This window comes from Acomys minous, assembly GCF_964271855.1.
Source record: "Acomys minous genome assembly, chromosome: 4".
Lineage (NCBI taxonomy): Eukaryota > Metazoa > Chordata > Mammalia > Rodentia > Muridae > Acomys > Acomys minous.
In genome coordinates, this window is record NC_140486.1 from 75566374 (window position 1) to 75591346 (window position 24973).

General features: G+C 39.0%; 1 protein-coding gene across 2 annotated transcripts in view; it reads left to right on the forward strand.

The window, feature by feature from the left end:
• The window catches only part of LOC311595946 (uncharacterized protein), a 37986-nt gene that overhangs the window by 1134 nt on the left and 11879 nt on the right, over positions 1-24973 (forward strand). The window contains exons 2-8 of one of the 2 annotated variants that reach the window (XM_084779045.1): positions 1556-1631; positions 3806-3855; positions 4445-4497; positions 6503-6560; positions 15402-15475; positions 15640-15662; positions 23557-23577. In XM_084779045.1, the coding sequence (XP_084635171.1) occupies positions 1556-1631; positions 3806-3855; positions 4445-4497; positions 6503-6560; positions 15402-15475; positions 15640-15662; positions 23557-23561 (339 nt within the window). In that variant the 3' untranslated portion in view covers positions 23562-23577. Of the gene's footprint in view, positions 1-1555; positions 1632-3805; positions 3856-4444; positions 4498-6502; positions 6561-15401; positions 15476-15639; positions 15663-23556; positions 23578-24973 lie in introns of those variants that run through there. The other variant, XM_084779044.1, reaches the window with a different exon arrangement.

Consider the following 24973-nt stretch of genomic DNA (forward strand, 5'->3'; position numbering starts at 1 on the left):
TTGTACATTCATTAGCATGAATAATTAAAAGTTAACTTTAAGTTGGCCCTGGGCTGCCAGGCGTACAACTCTAGTTACTTAGGAGGATAAGACAAGATTGAAAATTCAAGACCTGTCTGTGTACAAAGCAAGTTCAAGGTCATCCTGGGTAAATTAGCAGGACTCTTGTTTCAAAAAGTTTGAAACAAAGAGGGATGGGGCTATAGATAAAGCTCAGTGGTAGGATGCTTTTCTAGTGAGTGTTAGACCCTGGAATTGGGTCCCACTCTGTGTGTGTGTGTGTGTGTGTGTGTGTGTGTGTGTGTGTGTGTGTGTGTGTACACTTCAAAACCATCACTCTTCAGAATACTAATAAACTAGCAGCCAACCTGGACTCTGACAGCACTGCTCTAAGGTTCTTTTCTCTATTTAATTGATTTGGAGTCACAGGTTTTTCCTGTAACTTTAAAATGTGCATCTCGTGATGGACTTGTTAAAACAGATTGCTAGGCATCATATCCAGAGTTCCAGATTGGGGTCTGGGGTCTGGACCAAAACATAATTTATGACAACTTTTCATGTGATGCCAGGGGTGTGGAGGGGTAGGGAAAGAAAAGAGTTGAGGGATAGGGACAAGAGTGTGTGCAAGTATGTGGTGAGTGCAAGGAGTGGTTCTGGCAGAGACTAGGCTGTAGCCGTCAGCACTGCCCTGGTCAGGAAAGGCCTTGGCCTTTAATGACTGGGGAAGGCTTGTTTTCTACTGACAGTGAGAAAAGAGCGAAAATTTAAAACACAAAGATTGAGGACACTTTAGCCAAATTATTGGGGAAGTTAAGCTTGAAATTTTAGAGAGTTTGAGGTATCCAAACAAAAAGGGTTAGAGGCTGTGTGGATACAGAAAACATGAGAATCACTGAGGCTGTCAGCATCCAGCAGGATTTTCCATTAGGTTCTGCAGGTCCTGACACAAGATGAGTCGGGGAGGGGCCTCTCCTCAGCTCCTGCTAACTTACAAAGAGATCCTTAGCGCATCAGACCCGCTCAAGGGCTACACAGGCAAGGGAAGCCATGCCATACTCCACTTTCTCTGACATGGCTTCTCTTACCTGCTTTTGGGTCACTTTCCTGTAGCTGAGCTGCCTTGTCAGGCCTCAGTGGAAAAGGATGTACTTTGTGTTAATGCAACTTGATGTACCAGGGTGGGTTGTGGGGGGTGGCTCCTCTTTTCTCAGGAGAAAGGGAGTCGGGTAGGGAGAGGGTGGGAGGGTAGGACCAAGAGAGAAGGAATGAGGGGACTATGATCAGGATGAATAAATACTTAAGAAAATGAATGATAAAAATATATTAATTTTAAGCTGAATTTGTGCTGGCAGTCCTTCGGAAGCCAACCTAAACTTCATGGCTATTCTTTAAATGAAATAGTTCTTTAATAATAAGGGACTTAAACATTCAAATGCAATGTTGTGGGTAGTATTTATATGGTGATGCTTAATAACTAGAAATCCAAGTGATCATTAAAGCTAGACTTACTTGATTTTAAAGAGCTTTCTCTTAGATATTTTGTTTTCTAATTTAGGTCATAGAGATGAATGACAAGTTAAGAAACAGGCAAGAAATTGTGAATGGGCTGAACATATTTTTGGAAGAAAATGGTATGTTTGTTTAAGTGAGTTTACATTTCTTTAAAATTGAAGAGCACATTATTTTTTTAAATCTTCAGAGATTCTGTTGGGCAGTCTCATTTCATCTCCTTTCTCTGGCTGTTTTCTCCTTTAAAACAAAAGCAGTGTCCTCAGTGCTACAGGAGCACGTTTCTAAGTTTATCTCTCCAACTTTAATGCATACCCAAATCACTGGGCATGTTCCCCGCTGAAGTGGTCTGGGGTGGGGGATGTGATCTTACACACTCTCACAAGTGCCCACACAATCCGGTTGTTGTTGAGGGATTATTATTGGTGTAATTAGGTTTTCATAACCCTTTCATGGACTATTATATTCTTTAAATAGAACCTAGAAACATGGAAATACAAATATATACCAATAGTTAAATAGATTTACAAGTCATCTACATATTGAGCTATATCACAAGCCCCAATGTATCTCTGTTCAGGTCAGTCTCTCTGAATGTCATTGTGGTGGGATATTAATATGATTAGACCAGTGTGTTAGTATGGCAGTGCATAAAACATATTTTAATCTCTTTTTAATGTGGAATGATTTGATTATTCTTCTTAAATTGCCCTTCATAAAACAGATAGCCAAACTAGATATTTTTTTCTACTTAACCTGTCTCCTCAGGTGGTGAGTTTATATCAGTGTATTTCTTTACATCCTCAAGTAAAGTCTTGAAGTTCACTAAACTCGTTGAGTAGATGCTGGAATTTCCTATCAGTTTCAGATCTGTCTCCTCACGGTCTTGCTTTCCTCATGTCTGTATCTAACTATTACGTATTTCCGTGTGATCCTGCTTCTACTTTTAATTTTTCTCTGTGCTCATTTCTTATTATTGTATAGCATCATATATTAAGTTGTATTGTGATCTATCAGTATCATTATTACAATAATATTAATTTATTTAATAGGACTATGCCTTGGAGACATTATGTATAAAGATATACCATTAACATATAAGATATGTGTTACACACTATATTGTAATTTGTTAATATTTTATGTATAAAATAACCTAATGGAAAATTTTTAGATCTCGAAAATTGCCTTTTGTACTTTATTCCACATGCACTAACGGTGTGGCTCAGAGGTAGACAGCTTACCTAGTATAGATAAGGCCCTGGGTAGATCCCCAGCAGCAAAATAAATGATGATTTTGATAATAATGATGATGATGGTGATGATTTCAAATGTCAGCAAAGATTTGTGCTTTTCCTATAATTAGTATTCATATTTAAGAAATTTAAAAACAAATTTAAACATCTTCTTGACCAATAAGTACTAATTGAAGTTTAGGGTTTAGAATAAAGTGCAAAATATTATTAGGTATGAAATATTAAGATATTTCAGTACTGAATTTTGGTTAATGGAAGAATAAAAATGAATGAAAGAGAAATCAACTTTGAAAGAAAAGGTGGCTTGAATACTATTTAAAAATAGCAGTGGGTTACAATTATGGAACACATAAAATGATATAAACACTAGTAACATAGTCATGGATGGTGTCACGTATCTTTAATCTGTGAAAGTGAGGCCATCCTGGTCTATGTAGTGAGTTCGAGGGCAGCCTTGGCTATGTAGAGAGATTTCATCTCAAAATAACAAAGAAATAAACCAAAAACAGTAATATAGTTGGAAAACTCAAATTCAATAGCAAACGAAGAAGGTAGCAAAATACAGGGGATGGGGAGTGAAAATAGTTATTTATACAAGTTCTTATCCCTGGTGTCAGATACTTTTGGTCAAAATTCCCTGGTAGCTTCGCTTTGTTTTGTTTTGTCTTTTACCATTCCTGCAATGTCTGTGTCCTCACACAGGTGCTGCTCATCCATTGGGTGTTTGAATTAAAGTTGCTAGGCTGGCGACTTCCCTTCTGTGGGACTTGACAGAGACCTCACCAGAAAGCAGTCTCTAGTCTCATGTCTGGGCGCTGACTCTTTGCCTCCTCTCTCTCCTTCAGCGCTTCTCTAGTGGGGACTCCCCATGGGAAGACAGGCACAGGAAATAAGATCCAAGGTGCATTGGGAACCAAATATTCATAGACTTGCATGTGAAACCAGAGCTGAAACAGAAGGGAGTGGGGTAATTTGCTACAATTCCACTTGTTACTGTGGGTACTTTAGTCATCTTATGTTAATTATATTTTTTCAACGTAGACGAAGAAGCTTCTTTAGAAGAACTGGAAGAAGAATCCGATGTTTTTGAGGTATAAACACATTTTTAAACTGAAACTATTAAAGTTTTAAGGCACCTCTCCATTTTCTTGTTCTGACACCTGCCAGTAGCATGAGTTTAATTGAAATGTTAAATTTCTGTTACACTTGAATAAAGACATACTTGGAGTTTTTGTAAATTTATCTGGATTCTGATTTGTGTCCGAAGCAAAATGTATTTTTGGCCCATCACCCTCTCTTTTCCCACTCTGTTTTCATGGTATACTTTCTCTTGCCTTCCACGTGGACCCAGACATTTCCAGATCTTCTTGTTTGTCTTCCTGAACTATAGGTATACTTCCCTTTCCATTAATTTGGTTGATTAAGGTTAAGGGTTAAAATAGAACAAATCAGACAGATTGGTCTCTGTGGATACAAATGATACTAAGATGCCTTCTATCTTAAAAGAGAAGACGGACCTGAATGTGTAGAGTAATTGAACTTTTAAAGGACTTACTATACCAGCTTACCTTCACATGCCTAAGTTTCATGCAAGTTGCATTAGGGACTTTGGCTCTTTGGAGGACGTTCCTTCCTGCCCTGCGCCTCTGACTGACCCTCGCACTGCATCTTTCTTTGTAGGAGGAAGAAACTGAAGCTCTGGATGAAGATGGCCCCAAAGAAGCACACAATAAGTCAGTGAGATGCATGCCTTTCTGCAAAACCTATAGCATTAATCACACATACAGCAAACACAGTAGGTCCTGCCATGCGGAGTCCTATTTCTCTCTGAAAACACTGGTAAACTCAGCTTAACTGTTCCTTAGAATTGAAAATATCATCTGAAAGAGGTCAGGGGCCAGGGGGCAGGGGCCAGGGGGCAGGGCGCAGAGGCCAGGGGCCAAGGGGCAGAGGGTAGGGGCCAGGGGGTAGGGGCCAGGGGGGCAGGGGACAGGGGACAGGGGCAGGGGGTAGGGGCCAGGGTAGGCTTTGAGACACATTAAAGGAGAGTTCCTGACTTCTGATCAGAGGAGTAGAATGTGAATTCTGCCTCTGGTCCCAGGTAGAGACATGACATTATGATCAGCTCCAAAGCTTTGCCCCTCTACACATAACATAAACAGGTAGCACTACTAGGACTCCATGGATTATAAAAAAGAAAGGAGACATGAAGTTGGAAGAAAGCATTTTCAGGGATACAAAGAGACTTGTAGGAGGAAAGTAGAGTTTATGATCATATTTCATTGTATAAATACATAAATTTTTGAAGAATAAAGGGAATAACTTTTAAAGCCTAGCACATTGCATATTATTGGCTTGTTCCTTAAGAGTTAATCCAGTTGGCCCTGTCAGTCACCTGGTCAGGAGGCCACCCCTCAGGAAGGCAGATTCACCTGGAAACATGCTGGAGAGAGGAAGAATTATCACTCAATGACATCACCCTTCCCAAAAGCCTCTCTCACTTGCAGCTCTTTAGAGTGCACCTGTTTTACGGCCTGCCAACCCCGCCTGCTTTCCTCAGCTCTAATGCGTTATCCCTTCTTTTCCTTCTTTCCATTTCCTTCCTTCCATCCCTTCTTTTCATTTTGGATACTGGCCAAAGCCCAAGCTGCTGCCTTTCCCTGGCACCCTGGCGTCCTCACTATACCTCTGAAGCTCCCCTACCTTCTCCATCCAGCCTCTTGCTCACTTCCACTGCTCAAGCTGTGACTTTCTTGGATCCAAACTGAAAATGGCGATTTTCCTCTTTCTCTCCTCCAGCCCCCTCCTCCTGATGGCCACCCACATGTACAGCTTGCCTACCTTGTTTTTATCTCAAGATTTTAATAAAAATGTCCTTGTGCTTCCTAGTCTGTTTTAAATTCTTTTATTAATTAGAATAACAACCCATAAATGAATCTCAATTTCCCTGGTCACATGTACATCTCATACTTCCTTACCTGGTTGTGCTTGTGGTATATACCTTAACTCTAAGCCAGCCAGCACACTTTTACCCCGTTATACTCAGGATTAATATCAGTTCTCAGATGTTCCCAAGAGCCTCTTAGACAAACTGAGCTTCTTCTTGGTGTGTTTTCATAGGATCTTGTATTTTATCCGTGTTGCCTAATTTAATTTTGCATCATTGTAGTACATATATATTTACATATAGCTCCTCTAAGCATATTTATTTTCCTATATGGCTTCTACAGTATAAAATATGTAGATTTTCAGTTATTTCAATACTTATTAAATGTGGTATAATATGTAAATTAACTTTATGTGTCTTTCTTGCTTGCTGAATGTTGGGGCCCTGAAGGGAAATGTCAACTTTGGATTTTTTTCCCTTATATGCCATACGACATCCTAGTTTATTCAAGTCATTATATAACATGTTGCTTATCTATGTACTCATTTCACAGATATATATTGGATTTGGCTGTTAGGTTCCAGGAGCCATTGTAGATTTTGGCAAATATAGCTAACTCGAAGCCCACCACAAGGTCCTGGCCTTCACAGATTTTAAGTTCTTTGTTGAATGGATATATTAATTAATGAGTACAAATTGCCTAAACCCTCAGGAGTAGTCATTTACAAAACATTTTGTACTCTTTTTCTGATCTCATTTGCTTATAATATATTTGCTCACAAAATATTAATCCGAGTTATAATTATTCTAAATGTCGTCTGAATTAATGCTACTTTCCATTTTTTTAATAGTGGAAGAACATCTCACAAAGTGTCCCTCCGGAGTGTTGCATCAATGACAGATGAAGAGGTTAAGTTTAATTTAATTATGTAATGTGTCAAACTTTAGGAACTTGGTAACAGAAAACTTAAAATACTATAAATCACTTTTAAAAGGTTCTTTACAACTTACTATTGATGTGATATTTTTCATGACTTTCTCATATTCATATGTGTGTATATATTTTTAAATATTATTTTATGTGTGACAGTGAAAATAGCCTCGCTCTGTTCTCCATCTGTCTCTTTATGTGTATATTTATATATGTATACACATGTGCACACATGCATAGATGCATGCATCACTCTAGCTATGGGTGATGTTATTTAGCACTCACTCATGTGTGGCTGCTGTCACTTTTTCTGAGCTTCATTTTTATGTAAGAAGCGATTAGACATAAGGAAAAAACAAGGCATCTGTGCTCAATACAAAGGTCTAATCAGTATCGCTATATTTTCTTGAAAGCCAAGGATTGCCTGTACCTTCAGTGAGCTCATCAGAGCTGTAGTCTCAGGACGATGTCCTCTGACCACTCAGGCTACTGAATCCTAACCTACACTGGCACAAAATCTCTTCCTTGCAACTTATCCTTTTAAAAAGGAAAGGCACGCCCAGCTGAGCCTCTCCATGTCCTTCCTGTTTACTTTACTGCCTCCTTGAGTTAACACTGTCCTGTGCTGATTTCTGTCCTTCCTCCTATACTTCACTTGCTTTTTAGTGAACTCAAAGCAGGTCAAGGCAGATCTGACTAGCCACAGTGAGACTGTATGAACTTTATTTATTTACAGTTCTAACGACTGAGCCCAGAACTTGTGCAGGCTAGGGAAACATTTCTGTCACCAAGCTACACCTCTACCCATTGTTGATATTGTCATTACACACACACATACACACACACACATACACACACACACATGCGCACACACACACACACACACACACGTAGGCACAGACACATGTATGTGTATAGGTATATGTCTCATTTTATCCTGTAAATACCTAGTTCTCAGTTCACCTTGTGATACTTAGTATTGCAGAGATTACTCCTTCTGTGAACCTCCGCATTTCCTAACCTATTTCATTGGGCTGTTTGTCTGTTCCAGGGTTGCAATTCTTTCAATTACTATAGCTTTATTTTTAAAATAAAGGTTTTGAATGTGCATGAGAAGTGCATCTGATGCTGAGTGCTGGGTTGCACACGCTCCGTATCTACGATAGACGTTCTAACTGTGCGTGAACGCAAGCGTGTCCAGTTCTCTAGGGATTTCGTTCTTTCATTTAATCTGGTAGTGCAGAAGGTAGACTTGTGATTGTCATGTCCTTTCTTTGTGTGGCTCCCTGAAACTGCTGGGTGTCTTTGATGCTGTTGTTTGGTGCCTGTAAGTTTAGAATTGTATCCTATAATTTTCTTATGCAAGACCTTAGCACTAAAGAGAGGCTTTGTCCTTAACTCTACTGCACTTGATATTAACACAGCTAGACAAAATTTCTGCTTTCTTATATTTGAGGAGTTCCATTTAACTCTTTTTGTGTCCTCATATTTTAGGTATATAAATGGATTTTTACTCTTATATTATGTCTCATAATATTTAGTGAGAAATATAGTTATATCTGATTTGTTCATGTGTGGCATTATACACTTGATCCCCATTATTTTAGTTTTGTTTTTTTTTTTACTACGTCTATCTCTGAGTATATCCTTCTTTTCCTTCTGTAATTTGTTTGGCGTGTGTGTGTGTGTGTGTGTGTGTGTGTGTGTGTGTGTGTGTGTGCGCGCGCGCGCGCTGCTGGAAGATGTATTTTTATTTGGTCCTCTACTAATTTGAAAGTTATATTCAAATTTTATTTGGAAGGGTTTTTTTTTTTCACCTAAAATGCCTACTGTCTGCTTATTTAGATATCTGATGGATTATATGTGTCTGGGAAACCACAGAGGATAGAGCTGAGAATACATCCTGGGGAAAGGCCTTGGGTTTGGGTAGCTTATTGACGGGCCAGGCTAAAAAGGTGGTCCTCCAGAAGGCTAAGGCTGTTACACTAGCAAACATCAGTAGTTTAAGGGCAGGCTGAATCCAGGGAAAAGCAAGAAAGGAACGTGGAAAAAACTGATTAGAACAAGAGATAATGGTCTCAGAAATCAAGGGAGGCTTCAAGTAAAAATAATTCCAGAATTTCAAGTTTAGTGACCTTCTGAAAAACATTTAAAGTAGAATAGGTATTCTAGTGAACTTGATGACGACAGAGTACAGGTATGGCATTTCTGTTTCCATATTAGGAAGAAAGCATAGAGAAAGGTGGGAGAATTTGGAACAAGTTAGTACAACAAGATAAAAATGGGATCCAACAAGGTGGGGGCTGCTACAGGAGGGTGGAGCATTGGATAGCATCCTACAAGGTGGGGGCTGCTACAGGAGGATGGAGCATTGGATAGCATCCTACAAGGTGGGGGCTGCTACAGGAGGGTGGAGCATTGGATAGCATCCTACAAGGTGGGGGCTGCTACAGGAGGGTGGAGCATTGGATAGCGTCCTACAAGGTAGGGGCTGCTACAGGAGGGTGGAGCATTGGATAGCATCCTACAAGGTGGGGGCTGCTACAGGAGGATGGAGCATTGGATAGCATCCTACAAGGTGGGGGCTGCTACAGGAGGGTGGAGCATTGGATAGCATCCTACAAGGTGGGGGCTGCTACAGGAGGGTGGAGCATTGGATAGCGTCCTACAAGGTGGGGGCTGCTACAGGAGGGTGGAGCATTGGATAGCGTCCTACAAGGTGGGGGCTGCTACAGGAGGGTGGAGCATTGGATAGCGTCCTACAAGGTGGGGGCTGCTACAGGAGGGTGGAGCATTGGATAGCGTCCTACAAGGTGGGGGCTGCTACAGGAGGATGGAGCATTGGATAGCATCCTACAAGGTGGGGGCTGCTACAGGAGGGTGGAGCATTGGATAGCATCCTACAAGGTGGGGGCTGCTACAGGAGGGTGGAGCATTGGATAGCGTCCTACAAGGTAGGGGCTGCTACAGGAGGGTGGAGCATTGGATAGCATCCTACAAGGTGGGGGCTGCTACAGGAGGATGGAGCATTGGATAGCATCCTACAAGGTGGGGGCTGCTACAGGAGGATGGAGCATTGGATAGCATCCTACAAGGTGGGGGCTGCTACAGGAGGGTGGAGCATTGGATAGCGTCCTACAAGGTGGGGGCTGCTACAGGAGGGTGGAGCATTGGATAGCGTCCTACAAGGTGGGGGCTGCTACAGGAGGGTGGAGCATTGGATAGCGTCCTACAAGGTGGGGGCTGCTACAGGAGGGTGGAGCATTGGATAGCATCCTACAAGGTGGGGGCTGCTACAGGAGGGTGGAGTATTGGATAGCGTCCTACAAGGTGGGGGCTGCTACAGGAGGGTGGAGTATTGGATAGCGTCCTACAAGGTGGGGGCTGCTACAGGAGGGTGGAGCATTGGATAGCGTCCTACAAGGTGGGGGCTGCTACAGGAGGGTGGAGCATTGGATAGCGTCCTACAAGGTGGGGGCTGCTACAGGAGGGTGGAGTATTGGATAGCATCCTACAAGGTGGGGGCTGCTACAGGAGGGTGGAGTATTGGATAGCATCCTACAAGGTGGGGGCTGCTACAGGAGGGTGGAGCATTGGATAGCGTCCTACAAGGTGGGGGCTGCTACAGGAGGGTGGAGTATTGGATAGCATCCTACAAGGTGGGGGCTGCTACAGGAGGGTGGAGCATTGGATAGCGTCCTACAAGGTGGGGGCTGCTACAGGAGGGTGGAGCATTGGATAGCGTCCTACAAGGTGGGGGCTGCTACAGGAGGATGGAGTATTGGATAGCATCCTACAAGGTGGGGGCTGCTACAGGAGGATATCAGATAGCATCACTTTTTACCCAGGATGAGGTTCCTGTTGGCCTTAGCTTTCTGTAATTGCAGCACAATGTTAATCATGTAGTGCAATAACCCCAGGGAATAAACAGTCATATAAAGAGCCAGACTGTGACCCAGTCCCCTCATTTCATGATGCCAAGCTTCTTTAGAGTCCAGGCAGAACTTGATTGCTGGTAGTACACTTTGTACAAATTGAGCTGATGTAGCAACCTTGAATTGGCCAAATTCATTTTTTTCTTGCTGGTTTTTGGGATTTTATACACCAAGGTTGTTGAAACAGCATCATGCTATTCTAACTTAGTAGACTGCTATATAATACAAACTAAACACCATATGCATTGAAAAATGGGAGAGCTCATGTCATTATATTTATTATGCTAGTGGCTGTATTTATTGGAGTAGTCTATAACCAAATCCATAAATCTTTAAAATAAGCTTTTTTTTTTTTTTTTTACTATCCCAGCTATAAAGAATTAGAACTTCTCTTAGTGCTCCAACCATGGGTACTCCTGCCAACCAGGCCCTGATTCGGTAGCACAGGTACCAAGTGCATGAGAGCCACAGTGACTCCACACAGCACCACGGATTGAGTTTAGAAGGAAACTGGGACATGACACGTGTCTATAAATCCGATGGAAGAAGTTTAAGAAGGCTGAGCTCCCGTGCTAACTTTTCACATGTTTATCAATATTCTGCAGGTTTCACTTACAGACTCTTACTTTAAAATTTTTATACTGCACCTGCATCTTCTTTGTGTTGATTTTGTGTATTTGTTCTGTTTCCCAACATGGGGTGGGGGATGGTGGGGCAAGGTCTTTCTTTGTAGCCCAGGCTTACCTACATGATGCCTCTGCCTCACACTCAAATCATGGGATTGTAGGAGTGTATCACTTTGCCTGGCTCATAGTTTTAATATAAGGGGAAAAAAGAAGTAGATTTCTTAGAAATCTATCACTCTACTAAGCAGGGCTCTTTTTCTTTCAGCTTCTTGCTCTGTTACTACTCCACTTACAGTCGACATGCCAGTTCTCACTCTGGGCTAACTTCAGAGTTGCTGTTTTAAGGATAGTTTTTGTTGTGTCGCCCAGCTTCATCATTTTTTTTCTGTTGCTTTGTTGTTGTTCATTTTGCATCCTGATTGTAAGCCCCTACCCTCCTCTCCTGGTCCCACCCGCCCCGCTCTTCCCCCATCTACCCTTCCCTACTCCTCAGAAACAGGGATCCCCACCACCCAAACTACCCCGGCACATCAAGTCCCATCAGGACTGAGTGCATCATCTCCCACTAAGGCCTGGCAAAGCAGCCCCACCAGCTGAAAATGATAAAAATTTAAAAAAAAAAGAAAAGAAAAAAAAAAGAAAAGAAAAGAAAAGCAAAAACAGGCAACAAAGTCCATGTCATAGACAGCCCCCTGGCCCCATACTAGGGGACCCACATGACAACCAAGCTACCCATTGCCTACATATATTCCCAGGAGCCTCCCCTGTTGTAGGTCTCCAGCTTGCCTCAGAGACACCCCACCTCCACCCCTCTCTTGGTTTCTCTTCTCTCTCCAAGCCCTCTGGCCTCCTGCGCCCAGACTCCCCAGATCTGATCCCCCACTCTCATTTCCTTCCCAACTCCCTCTTCTACTCTGGTCCCTGTCTCCATCCACTTCCCTGTCTATCCTATTTCCCCTTCTCAGTGAGGCTGAAGCATCCGCCCTTGGGCCTTCCTTGTTATTTAGCTTCTTTGGGTCTGTGAATTGTTGTATGGTTATCCTCTACTATATGGTTAATATCTGCTAATGAGTAAGTACATACCATATGCATCTTTGTGGGTTTGGGTTACCTCACTCAGGATGATCTTTTCTAGTTCCATCCATTTGTCTGCACATTTCATGATTTCCTTGTTTTTAATAGCTTACTAGCATTCCATTGTGTAAATGTACAGTATTTCTTATCCATTTTCAGTCAAGGGACATCTGGGTTATTTCCAGTTTCTAGCTATTATGAGTAAAGCTATTATGAACATTGTTGAGCACAAGTACCTATGTGGTATGGAGGAATGTCTTTCAGGTATATGCCGAGGAGTAGTATAGCTGGGTCTTGAGGTAGAGCTATTCTCAATTTTCTGAGAAACCACCAGATTGGTTTCTAAAGAGGTTGTACAAGTTCGCACTCCCACCAGAAAATGGAGGAGTGGTTGCCCTGTCTCCACATCCTTGCCAGCATGTGCTGTCACTTGAGTTTTTTATCTTAGCCATTCCGATGTAAGATGGAATCTTAGAGTCATTTTGATTTGCATTTCCCTGGTGACTAAAGACATTGAGCGTTTCCTTAAGTGTTTCTCAGTCATTTGATATTTCTCTGTTAAGAATTCTCTGTTTAGCTCTGTACTCTATTTCTTAATTGGATTATTTGGTTGGTGGTGTTTAATTTCTTGAATTCTTTATATATTTTGTATATTAGCCCTTTGTTGGATGTAGGATTGGTGATCTTTCCCCAATCTATAGGCTGCCATTTTGTTCTATTGACAAAGTCCTTTGCCTTACAGAAGCTTTTCAGATTCACAAGATCCCATTTATTAATTGTTGATCTTAGAGCCTGGGCTGTTGGAGTTCCATTCAGGAAGTTGTCTCATGTGCCAATGGGTTCAAGGCTTTTCCCCACCTTTTCTTCTAATAGATTTAGTGTGTCCAGTTTTATGTTAAGGTCTTTGACTCACTTTGACTTGAGTTTTTTGCAAAATGATAAATAGGATTCTATTTGCATTTTTCTTCATGTTGATATCCAGTTAGACCAGCACCATGTGTTGAAGATGCTATCTTTTCCCCCATTTAATGATTTAACTTTTTGTCAAAATCAAGTGTCCCATGGGGGTGTGTGGGTTGTTTCTGGGTCTGTGCCAGTACTACACAGTTTTTATTACTGTTGCTGTGCAGCCCAGCCTGAGATCAGAGATAGAGATACCTCCAGAAGATCTTTCATTCTACAGATATTGTCTTAGCTATTTTGGTTTTTTTATTTTTCCAGATGAAGTTGAGACTTCTGTCAAAGTCTGTAAAGAATTGTGTTGGTATTTTGATGGGATTTGTATTGAGTCTGTACATTGCTTTGGATAAGGTGGCCATTTTTACTATGTTAATTCTACCAATCCATGAGCAGGGAACATCTTTCTGTTACTTTTTATATGGCATTTATATAGATTTCTCCTTTTTGTTTTTTGTTTTGTTTTGCTTATTGAAACAGAGTTTCTCTGTATAACCTTGGCTGTCCTGGAACTTAATATGTAGACAAGACTGACCTTGGACTCCAATCTGCCTGTCTCTGTCCCCCAAGGGCTGGGATTAAAGGGGCGTACCACCACAGCCCGGATATATAGATTTCTTGAGAAAGACTAGCTTATGTTTTCTAAACCCCTGCATTGAAGTAACTGGCAACTGTGGGATAATAAAAGTATCTGTAGCATTCTCTATTTGTTGACCTATGATGTCTTTGAGATTTTTTGAAAATGTATTCCAATCTCATTCATATAATAATTCTGTAATTTTCATTCTATGCTCCAAATGTGTGTGTATGCAGGTATACACACATATATGCCTTTAATTGACTGCTGTCTTTTCTAGCCCTCTTATATGTGTGTCTACTGTGTTGTATTTTCCTTTTACCTGTAATTCGCTTTGACTCTCACCCTCTTTATCTCTAACTTTATAATCTATTTTCCTGAAATCATTATATAAATTTTTTCTAAACTTGACACTTTCCATTTTAAATTAACTTTACACTTAAGTTAATCTGAATAACTTTACTCAGATTATTCAAATATTCAGATTAATTTAAGGAGTTTTTGACATTGTTATTTATATTAAAATAAGCAGAAAAATAAAAACAAAAAAGGAAAACATCATCAAGATTCCTACTGTTACACAATTTCTGCGCAACTGGACTTTTTTCTGTTAGCCTGTACAATACTCATAAATTAACATTGTATTAAATATTCTTTGGTGTTTCAAATAAGTGTAGATTAGAGTCAATAGTTGAATCATAGCATTTCATTATGTGGATTTTATATAACTTAATACTTACTGAATTGCTTCTTGGTAAAGTGGAGATAACAAAATCATAAGTTTATTGAAAACATTAAATATCAATATTAAAATGTAAATATGAATGAAAAATATTTAACACCATAGGAAGCCCATGGCATAGGTAAGTCACTATGTTCTTACTGTTAACTTCTTCACAATTAACATTGGTGAGTTAACCTATATGCTTTTGGAACCCTGGTTTTTATAGGTTTTTTTGCTATCCAATAGCTTTAAAGATCTGCTAGGCAGTGTTTCTCAACTTTCCTAATGCTGCAACCCTTTAATACACCTCCTTGAGTTGTGGTGACCCCCAACCATAAATTATTTTCATTGCTACTTCATAACTATAATTTTGTTGCTATTATGAATTGTAATGTAAATATTTTTGGAGACAGGTTTGCCAAAGGAGTAGCGACCCACAGATTGAGAAACACTGTGCTAGGCACGGTTTCATCATTTCTGTTTCTGTGTTTGAAACTTTCATATGTCTATACTTAGTTTTCTAGTCAGGATATACAGTTATGTGAAACCAGATATTATTTTTGACTATCCTATCTGTTCTTTTCGTTTTCTTTTATTTTGTTTTTTGTTTGTTTGTGTTTTTGTTTTGGTTTTTTTTTTTTTTTTCCGAGACAGGGTTTCTCTGTGTAACAGCTCTGGCTGTCCTGGAACTTGCTCTGTGGTATAGGCTGGCCTCGAACTCACAGAGATCCTCCTGCCTCTGCCTCCCAAGTGCTGGGATTAAAGGCCTGTGCCACCACCACTGGGCTCATCTTTTATTTTCTCCTGAGAGTTATTAGAAATGGTGTCTACTTTAGGTTTGGGGGTTTTGTTTTGTTTTTGCTTTGTTATGCTTCTACTGTCATAGTTTCTTAAACTTACATAATATTTTATTTGTATATTTTCAGAGATTTCATATGAGAATTAAAAAGTTTGGTATGAATACAAGTAAAGAATTCAGAAAATCACCAGGGTCTTCTTGGTAAGTCCTGGGTTTTTTGTTTGTTTGTTTGTTTGTTTGTTTTTGTTTTTGTTTTTAACTAAAAGGCCTTTAAATTTTTTTTAAATGCACAATTTGAAATACTTGTTATTTGTTGCGTAATTAGAAATTTCTCATACTACTTTTCTCTTTATTTTTCCTTAAAGCTTTGGACTGCCTCTGTCAACTGGTATGTTCTGCCCCTGTTTTGAGTATTGCATGAATGCCAGTAAGCATGTGTGAAGCCTCAGCACATCCAACACTGATAAACCTGTGGCACTGTCCTGCACTGGAGAGCCCCGGCAGAGCCCCAGGATAAACCTGTGGCACTGTCCTGAGCCGTGAGCACAATGTCAGTGCACAGCTGGGTTCTTTTCTTTGTTTACTATTGAACTTTTTGTTAGAATTGAGCCATTAAGGAAGTAAAGCATTTTTTATTTTATTGCACATCTAGGCACATATTTTTTTCTGTCTTTTCATTGTTAAAGTGCAGTAAATAAAAATAAGTATTTATTAATAATTTCTTAAGGGGACAGTGAACAAGTTAAGGAAAAAGATTTTGATTAGTAATTATGAGAAGACCAATAAAGGAATTAGTAAAAATTACTAGGGTAGATATTGGAAACACTTTAAGATAAGTTTTCTGAGTGTTTCAGTGTAAGGAAAAAATTCACAGTAGCAAGCGATAGAGTAATTAGGGAAGAACATTGTAAAATTTGGGAATTGTACACTCCTAATTGTATATTTCCAAATAGTGGGTTTTAAAAAGTATAAAGACTTTAAGTGCTATATGTTATTATGTTTGATTTTTATAATTATAGGCTAATAATCTATAATAAAAGAAATATGACAAATTATATATATTAATATTATCATTTTATGTTGTACATTTTTTCTTTCAGTAAATCCTTTATTATAAGATTAAAGCAAGATCTTTCTTTTATTTATTTTTTAAAATTATAATTACAACATTTACCTTTTCCCTTTTCTCCCTTCAAACCGTCCCATGTGCCCATCCTTTCTTTCCAATTCATGGCCTCTTTTTCATTATTTTTATTGTATACATATCTATTCCTCAATACAGCCTGCTATGTCTGTATGTCACTTGTATGGATGTTGTAGGACTGGCCTTCAGGGTAACCCATTTATGCACACTGTGCCCTAAGGAAGAGTATTCTTTCCACTGTCAGCATTCTCTAGTTGCCTATAGTTCCTTGTGTAAGGTCGAGACCTTCTGCCCCACTCTCCACTTTGGCATGTCTATTGTTGGGGTCTATGTTCAGCTCACACATGGACAGTCACGTGGGTGAGACTGTGTGGGGATAGCTTCTGAAAGTACTAGGAGACACAAGCTCCCTGGTCCTGCTCTTAATGTCTTTCCAACTGCCTTCAACACTGTTGCCTGAGCCTTAGGTACAGGGGATGTTTGTAGATGTAACCACTGGGACTTGACTCCACAACGCTTCATTTTGATTGGTTGTACTTTTCTGTAGAGGTGCTTTCTGTTGCAAAATTAAGTTTCTTTGATGAGGCATGACATCTGTACTTATCTCTGGGAATAAGGTTAGATATTTAGGAAGTAGGTCCTTGTCCACTTTGACATAGCTATTGCTGTCATGCTTAGGCAGTCAAATTGGCAAGAGTTTATGGGTGCAGCTTCTGACATTGCTAGGAGAAACAGTCTGACAGCAAACTAGTCCTCTGGCACTTACAGTCTGTCTTTCTGTCCCTCTTTTTCTGTTGCAAAGACGTTTCCTCAATGAGGGATCACGACTACACTTATCTTTAGACAGAAAGATACATATTTAGAATTAGTTAGGTGTTACTCTAGTTCAGCAAATTAGGGGGAAAAGGTTCTCCTCCAAGATCCGTGACTTCACTGGTCCTGAGTAGTTGCCTAAGTTTACAGTTCTAGGCATGATTTTCCTGTTGATGAGTGATTCTTTTTGTTGTTGTCGTTCGTTTGTATTTTCCAAGACAGGGTTTCTCTGTGTAGCCTTGGCTGTCCTGGACTCACTTTGTACACTAGACTGGCCTCAATCTCACAGAGATCCACCTGCCTCTGCCTGCCAAGTGCTGGGATTAAAGTCGTGCGCCACCACACCTGGCTTTGATGAGTGATTCTTAAGCCCTATTAGAGAAAAAGAAGGGAGGGAGGTAAAAGTAAGGATGTATAAAAAGCAATAATATATCATAGAGTTATCCACCTTAAAACACTATAATGCATATAACTATGCATAAATATACATATGTGGTTTAAATGAAAATTTCTCATCTTGGCTGACAATGCTCCCTCCAAGAGTTAAAGACTACCTAACAAAAGCCTCAACACCAAACTGGAAAAGCCCTCTTTTTAGTTCTGTTTACTAGGGTTGTTCAAGAGATCCTCAAAACATCATTGGCTATTAGTGGTTACCACGAGGTATACATACCACTTTTGCACCTTGTGATCATTGTCCTTGTCATGCAGGTCATTATCTGGTTCACAGGCATCATAGGCGTCTGTTACCATGGAAACTATCCTCCAGGAGGAAGATTTCAGGTCAGTTCCAGCTCAGGGGCCTCTGGCCCTGGGTCTGAAGTGCATGGAGTCTTCAGTAATAGGGACTACCTTCCACCTCTCGCAAGCAATAGTAATGGCCTTTAATATTTTAAGACTCTCTTGGATAACCCCGGCCAACAAGAAGGCTTCTCCAGCCCGGTGTTAAGGTTTTTTTTTTGGTGGTCTTTAATAGGATCATTGCCAGCCAAGATGACAAAATTCCATTTAAATTGTGTATGTATATTTATACACAGAATTACATGCACTGTAAGTTTGGCTTCTGTTCGTTATCTTTCCTTAAGGTGGAGAGCTAATATGATCTGCTCTGGCTTTTTCAGACATCGTTACTGTTACGTTGCCTTCCTCCCTTATTCTATACTTGTCTCCGTCACCCTTCATAATTAGAGCTCCCCTTTTTCCATTTCACCGATCAGGTCACTTGTACCCTGCTACTTCCCGTTCTATTGCTCCGTCAATCTCCTATCCTAGCAATGGTCCCCTTTTATTTTACTGGTTTTGTCAGTTACTCCAGGATATATACTCACATCTGAAGATTTGGACCTAGGATGTTTGGCTTTTTGGGTTTTGATTACCTTACTCATTATGATCTTTTCTGGTTCCATCCATTTTCATTTCTTTATAGTTTAATACCACATTTTCATTAGCCATTCAGTTGAAGGGCTTTTAGGTTGTTCCTATCTCCTGGCTGTTCTGAACAGAGCAGCAATGAATATGGGAGAGCGAGTGTCTGTCGAGTCGGATGTCACGTCTTTAGGGCATATGCAGGAGTGGTATAGCTAAATCATATGATCGATTCTTTTTCAGCTTTGAGAATTCACACTGATTTCCGTAATGGCTGTTCCAGTTTGCACTCTCACTAACAGCGTTTATTGTCAGTCATTTTGTTGCTCTTTGCCATTCTGGTTGATATAATGTGAAATCTCAACAATGTTTTGCCTTGCATTTCCCTAATTTCTATAGACAATGAACATTTTTGAAATATTGCTTAGCCATTTATTTCTTCCTTTGAGAACTGTCTAAGTTCCAGGCTCATTTTTAAAATGGATCATCTTTTTCTTTGATTCTTTGCTTTTTTGTTTGTTTTTTTACTTCTTTTTATGATCCGCATATTAATCTTCTGTCAGACGTGTAGCTGGCATAGATTTTCTCCCACCCTGTGGTCTTCCTTCTCACTGAATTGTTTCCTCAGCTGCACATGAGCTCTTTAGTTTTCTAAACTCCAATTTGTCAATTGCTGCCATTAGTTCTTGGGCAAATGAGACCTATTGAGGAAGTCTTTTCGCTACAGCGATATCATGTAGGGCACTCCCTATGTTTCTTCTAGCAGTTTCAGTGTTTCAGGTTTCCTGCTTTGGTCTTTGAGTCCATTTGGAGTTAGTTTTTGTGAAAGGTGACAGATATGGGTCTAATTTCATTCTGGATGTGACCATCCCATTTTCCCAGCATTATTTGTTGAGGATGTTTTTTCTTTTTCTCCAACTCTGCTTTTGACATCTTTGTCAAATATAAAGTGGTTGAAGTTGCATGTACTCATATTTGGTTCTTCAGTTTTGTTCCATTGATCTATGCTTTTGTTCCAAGATCCTATTGCTTTTGTCATTGTGGCTCCTTCAATATTTTTCTTTTTGCTTAGGATTGTTTGGGCTATTTGGGGGTCTTTTGTGGTTCCATATGAATTTTATGAAAGTATTTTTCTGTCTCTGTGATTGGGATTGTGTTGAATATATAAATATCTTTTGGCAAAGTAGTCATTTTCACAAAGTCTACCAATCTATGATCATGGAATGTCTGTCTTTTCTAGTGTCTTTCTGTATCTTTCTTGAGAAGTTTATAGTTTTCTTTGAAAGTCCATCACTTCCTTGGTTTTATTGCTAGATATTTCTTTTTCTTTGAGTCTATAGTGAATAGAATTAAAGTGAATAGAGGTATGTCCATTATCTCCCGGTCTGAATGTTTGAATTTCGTTTATTGTTAGGCTGTTGATTTGTGTACATTGTTTCTGTATCCTGCCATATTGCAGAATATGTTTATCATTTCTAGATGTTTTCTGGCAGCATTTTTAGGGTATAGTACCATGTTATCTTCAAATAGGAACAATATGATGACTTCTTTCTTTGTTTGTATCTCTTTAATTTCTCTCTTGTCTTATTGCTCCAGCTAGTGCTTCAAGCACAACGAGGAAAAAGCGTGGGGACGGTGGGCATTCCAGTTCATCCCTCACTTCAGTGCTACAAACTTTTTTCTTTTAGGATGATGTTGGCTGTGGGTTTCTTGTATATAACTTTTATTATTTTTGAGGTATGCCTCTCCTAGCCCCACATTCTAGGACTTTTATCATGAAGGCACATTGCATTTTGTCAAAGTTTTTTTCTGAATCTCTTGAGATTATCATGTGATTTTTGTTTTTAACTCCATTTATGTGATTTATTACAGTTATTGACTTTCATATGTGGAACTATCCCTGCATTTCAGGAATAAATCCAACTTGTTCATGGTATATATTATTTTGATGTAGTCTGTATTCTGTTTGCAATGCTTTATTGAGCTTTTTAAGAGTTTATGTTCATCAGGGATTTTGGCTTATAGTTCTCTTTCTGTTGTTGTCTTTTGGTTGTTACCTGGTTTCTGCTTTCTTCTTTCTTTCTTTTCTTTCTTTCTTTTTTTTTCTAACAGCTTAAGAAGGATTGCTTGTAGGTCTTATTTGAAAGTCTGATAGAATTCTGCTGCATCCTGTACATCCATCTGGGTGTGGCCTCTTTGTTTTCTGAAAGGCTATTTATTACTATTTCAAGCTCCTCCTTTTTATGATCTGTTTAGGTTGCTGGATTCTTGATTTAATTTTGGTGGTTTGGCTATATCTAGAAATTTATCCATTTCTATTATGTTTTCCAGATTAATGGAGTACAGGCTTTTAAAATATTTTCTTGTAATATTTTGAGTTTCTTTAGCATTGGTTGTACAAATGTTTCCTGTTCATTTCTGACTCCTTTACTCTGGGTCCTCTCTTTCTTTCTTTTGGTTAGTGAGACCAAGGCTCTGGCAACCTTTATCTTTTCTAGAAGAGAGCTATGAGATTTTTTGATTAGATTTTTTCCTTTCTTTCTATTGTATTGATATTAGATCTACATTTATTATTTCTTATCATGAATTTTACATGATTCAAATTTGGTTTCTTCTTGTTTTATTCCCCAAATTTTTTAGTTGCATCATTAAGCCATTTTATTTGTGCTGTTTCTGATTTTTTAAAGTAGTAGTTAGAGCTATAAATTTCCTTCATGAAACTGCTTCCAGTGTGTTCCAGAGGTTAAATTGTGGGTTATTTGAGGATTTTTAAAATTTTGTTTTGTGGTGTGTGTGTGTGTGTGTGTGTGTGTGTGTGTGTGTGTGTGTGTGTGTGTTAAGTTAATTCCAGGGAATTTTCTTGATTTCTTCCTTAACGCATTCAACTGTGAGTTGTTTAATCTCTATTAGTGTATTTACTAGAGGTTTGTTTGCTGTCAATTTGAAGTTTTATTGCACTGCTGTCAGATAGGGTAGGAGAAGTAAATTCAATTTTTTAAATCATTTTTTGTGTCCCAGGATGTGGTCTATTTTAGAAAAGCTGTATGCTGCTGAGTAGAATGTGTTTTCTTTACTGTTTGGATAGAATACTCTATAGATATCTGTTAAATCCCTTTGATTTAGGATGTCAACTCCATTATTTCTCTGCTTATTTTTTGTGTGGATGATGTGTCTACTATGGAAGCTGGTTATTAAATAACCTCCTATTAACAAAGGGATGCTAATGTTTTTATATCCCATAGTATACTTTTTTATGAAATTGGCTTCATCAGAGTTAGGTGCATAAAGGTTTAGGATGGTAATGTCTTCTTGGTTGACTATTTCTTTGATTAGAATCAAATGTCCCTCTTTATCCATCATTAGTTTTAGTTTGAAATATCCTTTGTCAGATAATAGGATAGGACTGCCTATTTGCTTCCTGGTACTAAAGTGCTGACTATCTTCAAAGCTAAGATGTGTTTCTTTTAGACAATAGAATTTTGATGGAAATTGCATTGAATCTGTAGATTGCTTTTGGTGGGATGGCCATTTTTGCTATAGTAATCGTACTGATCCACATATTTTCCATCTGTTGGTATTTTCTTCAATTTTTCTTTCAGTATCTTCAAGTTTTTTAAAATATATTTTATTAATTTATTCATATTACATCTAAATTGTTATCCCATCCCTTGTATCCTCCCATTCCTCCTTCCCTCCCATTTCCCCTTTACTCCCCTCCCCTATGACTGTGACTGAGGGGGACTTCCTCCCCCTGTATATGCTCATAGGGTATCGAATCTCTTCTTGGTGACCTGTTATCCTTCCTCTGAGTGCCGCCAGGGCTCCCTATCTAGGGGACATGGTCAAATATGGGGCACCAGAGTTCGTGTGAAAGTCAGTCCCCACTCTCCACTCAACTGTGGAGAATGTCCTATCCATTGGCTAGATCTGGGTAGGGGTTTTAAGTTTACTGCATGTATTGTCCTTGGCTGGTGCCATAGTTTGAGCTGGGCCCCTGGACCCAGATCCACCCATCATAATGTTCTCCTTGTAGGTTTCTAGGACCCCCTGGATCCTTCTATTTCCCCATTCTCCCTTGCTTCTCTCACCTAGAATCCCAAAAGAAAGTCTTCCCTTCTGACCCACTTTCCTGGTAAGTGAAAACTTTCATGAGACATGCCCCTTGGGCTAGTGTCCAGATATAAGTGAGTATATACAATTTTACTCTTTCTGCTTCTGGGTTAACTCACTCATTATGATCATTTCTAGTTCAATCCATTTGTCCATAAATTTTGGAAATTCCTTGTTTTTAATAGCTGAGTAGTATTCCATAGTGTAAATGTACCACAGTTTCTTTATCTATTCTTCTACTGGGGGACATTTAGGCTGTTTCCAGGTTCTGACTATTATGAATAAGGCTGCTATGAACATGGTTGAGCAAATGTTCTTGTGTGCTGGTGCATCTTCTGGGTATATTCCAAGGAGTGGACTAGCTGGGTCTTGAGGAAGCCTTATTCCCAGTTATTTGAGATGGCACCAGATAGAATTCCAAAGTTTTTTATCATACAAATCTTCTACTTGCTTGGTCAGAGTTAACCCAAAATATTTTGTGCTATTTGATGATATGGTGAAAGGTGGTATTCCCCTGATTTCTCTCTGTTCATTTGTCATTTGTAAATTGGAAGGCTAATGATTTTTTGTGTATTAATTTTGCATCCAGCTACTTTGCTGAAAGTATTTATCAACTGGAAAAGTTTCACATTATATAATATATATCATTCATATATACTATCATATCATCTGCAAATAAAGATACTTTGACATCTTTCTTTCCTACACCCTTGATCTCCTTCGGTTGTCATATTGCTGAGTTTACGAGTACCATTTTGAATAAAGTACTATTTTGAATAAAGATGGAGAGTATACAACTTTGTCTTGTTTCTGATTTTAGTACAAATGCTTTGAATGTCTCTCCATTTAGGTTGATGTTGGCTGTGGGCTTGCTGTAAATCATCTGTATTACGTTGAGGTATGTCCTTGTATCCCTAGTCTCTCAAGGACTTTTATTATAAAGAGTATTTGGCTTTTGTCTAAGGGCTTTTATGCATGATTGTGAGTGTTTGTCTCTCAGTCTGTTTATGTAGTAGATTACACTTACCAATTTATGTATGTTGAACCATCCTTGCATCTCTGGGATGAAGCCTACTCGATCATGGTGAATGCTAATTTTGATGTGTTTTTGTATTCAGTTTGAGAGTATTTTATTGAGAATTTTAAAATTGATATTCATAAGGGAAACTTGTCTGTAATACTCCTTCTCTTTTGGGTCCTTATGTGGTTTAGGTATCAAGGTAAATATGGCCTCATAAAAAAGACTTGGGCTTCATTTCTTCTGTTTCAGTTTTGTGGAATGATTTGTGAAGTTTGGTAGAATTGTGTACCAAGACCATCTGGCCCTGGCATTTTTAGTTGGGAAACGAATGAATATTTCATTTCACTAAGATTAGGTCTGTTTGGATTGCTTATCTTACTGTGATGTAACTTTGGTAAGTTGTATATATCAGGAAAAGGATCCATTTCTGTTAGATTTTCCAATGTTAGAGTACATCTTTTTAAAGTATACCCTTGTGTTTGTCTCGATTTCCTGGATCTCTGATGTTGTGTCTCCTTTTTGTCTCCAATTTTGTTAATTTGGATCTTCTCCTTCTTCCTTATAGTTAATTTGGCTAAGGATTTGCCCATCTCATTGATTTTCTCAAAGAACCAACTCTTTGTTTTATTTTGTTCATTTGTTTATTATTGTTGTTTCTTTCTTTCTTTCTTTTTTATTTGAACCCTGAGTTTGATTATTTTTTGTCATCTATCTACTTATTTGGGGCATTATTTCTTCCTTTTGCTCTAGGGATTTTAAGTGTGCCATTAAGTAATAAATATAAGATCTCTCCCTTTTTTTGTTTGTTTGTTTTTGTTTTTCGAGACAAGGTTTCTCTGTGTAGTGTGCCTGTCCTAGACTTGTTTTGTAGACTAGGTTGGCCTCGAACCCACAGTGATCCACCTGCCTCTGCCTCCCAAGTGCTGGGTTCTCCCAGTTCTTTTTTAATGTAGACATAGGACATAGTCCTATGAAATTGCCTCTTAGGACCCTCTTCATTGTATCTCATAACTTTGGTAGACTGCACACTACAACTGTCCATTGCCACTGGTTGCCCATCCTAATGATCTATTTTTTATTTTTACATATACATTTATATTATTACACATATATACAATAAACTACCTATAGCAAGAAGAACTATGACACAATCAGGAATTATATAAATGTTACATTCTTAGTGTTTTGGCTGTTTGTATTTGACAGCCTTGAAGAAAACAACTTTCCTATCTTGGTGCATCTAAGA